This window comes from Poromitra crassiceps, assembly GCF_964638095.1.
Source record: "Poromitra crassiceps genome assembly, chromosome: 22".
Classification (NCBI taxonomy): Eukaryota; Metazoa; Chordata; class Actinopteri; order Beryciformes; family Melamphaidae; genus Poromitra; species Poromitra crassiceps.
Window position 1 is genome coordinate 5,522,968 of NC_139647.1, and position 6,863 is coordinate 5,529,830.

A 6,863-nucleotide genomic window follows, 5' to 3' on the forward strand; every position below is an offset into this window, starting at 1 on the left:
GGCATAGCTTTGGATCACTTGGCTGTGAGGCAGGGTCCACTGCAACACTTTGAGTGTACTTTCTCTTCCCTAAACCTGCTGTGTAAATCAATGCAGAAATCTATCGGGAGAAAAAATAAAAACAAAATACTGAGAGCCTGGCTGTGTTCTAAATGGAATATTTTTCTTCTTCCCCTTGGCAAACCCAAGACCTGAAATCAAAGGGCATAAGTGGCACAGATATTAATTTCACACTGCTCCAGCATCTGTAGAAAACTACAGCCTAAAATACCATAAAAATGTCTGGAGACAAAGATGATCAAGTATTCAGTATTAATGGGCCATTATTAAAATCTTTGCCACTGATATAGTTTAAGTGAGTAAAATGGCTAAATACTCTTACAAAGAGCAATTACTGTAGCCTACAAGTGTATGATTTCCATCATCACACTTTGATAGAACAGTATTTAGTGTAGACTTAATAAGATAAACAAGTATCCTACTTTGAACTAATTTTGCAGCATTTATTATTATTTTTGCTAAATTACCAATGTTCCTTCCTGCCCCTGCAGCCACTGACCTGACGCGCTGCGTCCTTTGCCTTTCGCAGCCACTGCCACTTCGCTGGACCAATCAGCTTGGACGATGTTGCGAAGTGTCATAACTTACGTAGGGAGGCGTGTATGTGTTTGTGACATCTGCAGCATGAAGCTAGTTTATGAAGAGCTAACGTTAGCTACTTTCACAACTAGAGAGGGACAGCCAGAGAATATATCCAGCTAGAGCTACTTAACACTTTCGTAAGGGATGGTCTTTTGTTGTGCCTAAATTAGAGGAGCAAATGTAGCGTAGACAATAATATAATAAATACGTTTAATACTTAGCTAACGGTGTTTTTCAAGAAGCCTGCTAACGTTACACATAGTTAAAGTAACGTTACAGAAGCAGCCACAGTCTGGATTGAGGTCGTTTTCTGGTTTATTGGGATGTTTTGAAAGTGGAGCTAAATGTGTCATACGAATCTAACAACGCTAGTTAATTTCTTTTTTGCATTGCAGTATGGTTGGACGTTAATGCTGAAGCCGTTGCGCACAAGGTTAACATTAGCTTTAGCCAGCTAGCGCTCCACTTCCCTTGCTTGCTCCAGTTTAGCTCTCTCTCTTCCTCTCTCACTTTTTCATGCTGACTTTGACAGTTTGTCGGGGGCAGGTGTGCTGCGAGTAGGTCAAGCGTGGTGGGATTAAGACGACTTTCTTTAATCACACAGTGATCAAGTATCTAGTAGTAAGTACGGGCACTTTCACGAAGTTTACAGGACATTTGTTGTTTGGTTAACTTTAGTTAAGCAAGGAGCAAAATGCTACTCTCCCTGGTTGTGCACACATACTCATTGCGGTATTGGTTTCCTGCCACGGTGATGCTGGGTACAGCTCCAGCATACCTGCTGTCATTCGGCGTTTTGCGTTTACTGTCAACTGTCTTACCAACGAGAGTGTATCATAAGCTGGACGACCGGCTATACACCGTCTACCAGAGCATGGTCCTATTCTTCTTCGAAAACTACACGGGGGTGGAGGTGGGTATATCAACTACTACCGTCTCAGTCTAATATGCCAAGAGAGTCGTGTATGTGATGAATGTACTGTATGCATATGCTCGCCATGTGTCGTGTGTACCACTGAGATATGAGTTCATATTCATATATCTCAGTGTGGTGTGTACTGTGGAATGATGCTGGAGGATGGGGACTTTCACAAACAACTTAATTGTCTAATTTAAATAATTGAAGCAAACACAAGTGACAGCTGTTCACACAGGCAATGCATACTAAAATTGCAATTAATCCCATCCGGCAGGTTTCCATCATTGTTGAAATCACTCTTGCAATGGCTAAACACAAAAGCATACGCAGGAACTTGATTGGCATGCTTGGCAACAAGGTTGGCATTCTTGTGGGCTTTTGTAGCTGCACCTAGTACAGCGCAACAGTGGGTGTGGTCTCATGCATTAGGGTGTGTGTGCAGGAAGTTTGTTGCACATCCGCATGCAGTTTTGATTCACTGATATCCATCTGCTCACTAAGCAGAAGTCGTAGTGTCGCAGCTGGTAACCCAGTATGCTTCATGTGTGAAACTGTAGCTGCGTTTGTGACACCAAGCCGACCAAGGCTTTGTCAGTAGTATCTTAGAAAGGCGCCTCGTGGGGTTTTCTGAAAAGGTGCAGACTTTGCAGGCTTACTGATTCCAAGGATGGGTGAAATCAGTGTGTACTGTACTGCACACTGGAGCCAAATCCCTACTGTGATTTAAATCTGTAATCAGGGAGGGGGGGGGGGGGGGGGGGGGCGCTGTCCTTAGAAGGTTTTCATCTGCCCTCTCATAGCCCTCATAATTTTTGAGCTTCTAGTTTTGCAGGCAGATTACAATCCAAGCCATTGACCAGCTGGCTGAGGCAGTGAGGTCTGTAAGATTTGGGGCCTATTTTTAACCTGCTTTTGTTGCTCTCTCTGCAGATTGTTATATATGGCGATATACCAAAGAACAAAGAGAACGTGGTCTACCTGTCTAATCATCAATGTACAGGTAATACATTTGAATAATGCCGCCTTTCTAAGAACACACATTGATAAGAGAAAATGACATAAAATATCGGGGGGAAAAAGAACACAAATGATTGTGCATACAACCGATGGCCTTCCCTTTTAGCGGACTGGATCATTGCTGACATGCTGGCCATCAGGCAGGATGCCCTTGGTCATGTGAGATATGTCCTTAAAGATGGGCTCAAATGGCTCCCGCTGTATGGATACTATTTCTCTCAGGTAATGCAATTAAATATTTCGATGTAATCGGATTGAACTTGAATCCTGTTCACTTATGAGTTGAAACACCGCTGCTCTCATTAGATGTTCTGATGTTCTGATGATCTGTTTCCATTTAGCACGGATGCGTCTATGTCAAACGAAGTGCAAAGTTTGATGAAAAGGCGATGAAAAAGAAGCTTCTCGCTCGAACCGAATCAGGAACACCAGTAAGTGTTTCCCCTCGGGGATTAAGTAAATAAACCATACCATACCATACCATAAGTGGGCTTTATTATTAGCCTGTTGGCTTCATGAATATTCTATCTAATGAGGGAGGACATCTTTTCTTCTGTCTTTTACCCATCATTTTTAATTAATTAATTAATCAGGAATTAATGGCGGAAAGGACAGAACAGTTTTAAGACGGCAAGCAGGCGATCAGGTGTATATTCAAAATAAGACAATTGAATTCAGTTCATGCTGTCGTAAAAAGCAGGCCTAACAGAATTGAAAGAGTTGAGCGACGAAAATTGAGTTTCACGTGATATTTCCACACATACAGTAAGTTCAGCTTAGGGTTTGGTTTCCATGTACGGTAGCTTTGATTTGATTTTTGACCACAAAAAAAAAAGATGATAGATACTCGCATCCTATGATATTTTTAGCAGGTGCTGGAGTATAGCACTTATTAAAGAAAAACAATGCCACACTGCTGCCACATAACCACACACAACATATTTATCTTAGACAGTTCATTAGGTTTCCATTAGTCACATTTTTGCTGTGTGTCCAGGTGGCTCACCTGGTAGCACGCGTACGACGGAGGTTCAGTCCTTCGTGCGGCCAACGCGGGTTCGAATCTGACCTGAGGTCCTTTGTCATCCCCTCTCTCTCTCTCTCTCTCTCCCTACCTTTCCTGTCTGCCTACTGTCCTATCTAAATAAAGGCAGAAATGCCCCAAAAATAATCTTTAAATTTTTGCTCAGTTTCAGCCATTTCATTGCAGTCAGTGTTATAATAATATAATCACTAACTATCCTTATTTGTTGTTTTTCTCCCACAGATGTACCTTGTCATCTTCCCAGAAGGAACCCGGTATAACCCCGACCTAAAGCAAGTGATCAGTGACAGTCAGGCCTTTGCCACTAAAGAAGGTACTGACATTACAGCATTCAAGTTTGTGTACTGTTCTTTTTTCTGTATAGCCCGAATCACCGCGACATTGCAACAACCGGTACACCTGCCGACTGATTTAAATTGTAGCGATATCACAAACTTGTTTCTTGTTTATTTCTGTTGTCATTTTCAGCCATAATTGTAACGTTAAAGATATAAACCCTATTTAAACACGGTGGTCCGACCCATCTGACGATTGGCTGTGCTTATTTTATGTACTGTGTGTTGATAAACCAAATCTACCCAAACAGTTGTCCAATAAAAAAAAAAGTAAGGTCAAAAATGAATTATGCAAAGGACAAATAATATGAAAATGAATAAGCAAGGATACACCAGAACTGCGCCGCGTCCTCAAGCGTCCAGCAAGAAGCCGAAACCACTTCAAACAAACTATTTAAAACGGTTTAAATTTGATAGAGATTTGCCGAAGAGTTGCTGTGTTGTTAGTTTCACTAACAATACATAAATAATTGGGTCATTTATAAACAAAATTAATTCTGTTATTTTTCTATAGATTTTTTTTGGTACTGCTATTTTACATTGAAGTCAACGCGAGTGGCTTGTGTTGTCCCCTAAAAAGGGGCGTGGCCTTCATGTTTTGTAAATTACCCAGATGTGCTGGTCTGGTCTATATGAAAATCGTTCGCTCTCTCCCTATCCCCTCCTCTCCATCTATCTATATCTCTCTACCAATTAACCAATAATTAAGCCGACCTTTGCCAACTGAAGCCTCCGTTAAAATGGTGAAATCTGAAATGTCAGTATCTCCATAATTAGAGATTAAAGATAATGAACATGGCTGAAAACTATGGCTATTAAAACGACATGTGAGAGGACTTACTGTACATGGTGTCATGAAGCCACACAAAGGGTAAGTCCACTTTAGGCTTCTCGCTGCACACTGCACAGTCAATTAACAACATGTGCTCCCGATGCAACGTCCATGGATCTGACATCCTGCTGGGAACGGGACAGGCTTTTGTACAATTTAGAAGCAATTTATAAGAAAAGTAACTGTTGTTTATGTTGACATAACGTCAGCAGATGTGTTTCCTTTTTGGAAAAATGCGATCGTGACCGCTTCTGTTCTGTGCGTTTTGATTGACAGGCAGCTGCTGTGTCACTCTGTCTGTCCCCTCTTCCCAGGGCCGCGTTCAGGGACGGAATCTTTTACCGGAACTCAGCACCGGCTCGTTCCGCAACACTTTCACCAGTGATGACATTATCTGCTGCTACTGTATTAGTGAGGTTAGAGCGTTAGGCACATGATGACATTATCTGCTGCTATTAGTGAGGTTAGAGCCATTAGTGTGGAGAGAATGGTGCTACAGCAACTCAGGAACAGAACAGAAAAACAACCGTTTCGCTGTGCAGTAAATGATTACACCAGTTGTCTATGTATCTAGGTTACCGTTAAAGCAGCTACGAGCAAGATTTTCGATTGTTATTAAACAGTCTAAATTTAATATCGATGCCTCACATCTTACCTCTAATAGTAGACGAGACCAACGCCGAGTAGTCTCGCTTGAACGCAGAGTGAATCGGCCAGTGTTGTCTTGATGATTAGTCTGTCTGCGGCCCGGGGCAGATCAGGAAGTGAAATGAAACGGTTTGCGGCAGCCACTTCGGCCATAACCACAAAATGACTTCCAAACAAACTGTTAGAATATAACGAGAGATGTTCGCCAGAGTAGCAAGCCCCAGGATGTAGCGAGCATGGCGTTCTCCTTGTTTATGGTCTGTTGCTAGGCAGAGCGAAACTGTTGAAGGCAGGCAGCTGCCGTAAACCGTTTCGTTTCACTTCCTGGTCTATCCGGCCTGCCAGAAGACAGACACAGACTCTATAATCATCAAGAGAGCAATCTCCGATTCACACGGCTTTGGTCTCAGCTACTATTATAGGTAAGATGTGATGCATCAATATTACATTTAGACTGTTTAATAACAATCAAAAATCTTGCTCGTAGCTGCTTTAATATGCCATGCTTTATGGCCACACTGTTATAAATTCTTGCCTTTTGTGTGTGTGTGTGTGTGTGTGTGTGTGTGTGTGTGTGTGTGTGTGTGTGTGTTTTCACGCAATAGGACTGGCTATTCTGAAGCACACCCTAACACCCAGAATGAGAGCCTCTCACATAGCCATAGACGCCATGAAGGACCACCTGGATGCTGTGTACGATGTTACAGTCGCCTACGAAGGAACGCTGGACGCCACTGGCCGAAGAAAACCTGCTCCGTCAATGCCAGGTAGGCAAGTGTCTTGATATACGCTGCCTTCAAATGGAACTCGTGAACTCGTACTTACGACATGGGAAGTCATGTACATGATATCTTGAACTCTGAGCTTTCAGAAAACCTCCACTTAACGAAGTCGTGAATACCACAGGAGGGGGGGGGGGGGGGGGGGGGGGCATTTTGAATGCAGGAATATATCTGTGGCAGAATCCTGGGGTACGCTAGGTTAGGGTTTCCCAAACATTTTCTGTTCAAGGTCCCCCAGAAAGATGCATGTTCTACCATGGATAGCCATTTCATAAGAGTTTGTTATGAAGGACCCCATCTGAGAACATTTTGTTGTTGGATATGATTTGCTACAAAACTGGACAAAAGTGAAATGTTTACGCTGCAGGTGGGGAGAGTGAAACCTATTATTGGAGTAGAGATCTTTATCGTCGTTTTGTCATCCGCTCATTTTCAGAAGTAAAAAAAAATGAATGAAATCGCCAATAGTGAAATTGAAAAATTCATTTTCTGGGAGCCGCCACCGGAACCGACTCAATCTGACCCTGGATCTCGGTTTGGGGAACCACATTGACTTGTGTGGATTGAAATGGTGTCTGTCTCTCTGGATATCATATCGCTAAGGAACAGCCCAATGTTAATGCAGGGTGTAGAGGAGGCACAC

General features: G+C 42.6%; 1 protein-coding gene across 1 annotated transcript in view; it reads left to right on the top strand.

The window, feature by feature from the left end:
* The first annotated feature begins 797 nt into the window (after positions 1-797).
* Positions 798-6,863, top strand: part of agpat5 (1-acylglycerol-3-phosphate O-acyltransferase 5 (lysophosphatidic acid acyltransferase, epsilon)) — a 12,595-nt gene continuing 6,529 nt past the window's right edge. Inside the window, exons 1-6 of the mRNA XM_083658018.1 lie at positions 798-1,555; positions 2,492-2,561; positions 2,685-2,800; positions 2,920-3,009; positions 3,846-3,936; positions 6,044-6,205. Of these exons, the coding sequence (XP_083514144.1) occupies positions 1,337-1,555; positions 2,492-2,561; positions 2,685-2,800; positions 2,920-3,009; positions 3,846-3,936; positions 6,044-6,205 (748 nt within the window). The 5' untranslated portion in view covers positions 798-1,336. The remainder of the gene's footprint in view (positions 1,556-2,491; positions 2,562-2,684; positions 2,801-2,919; positions 3,010-3,845; positions 3,937-6,043; positions 6,206-6,863) is intronic.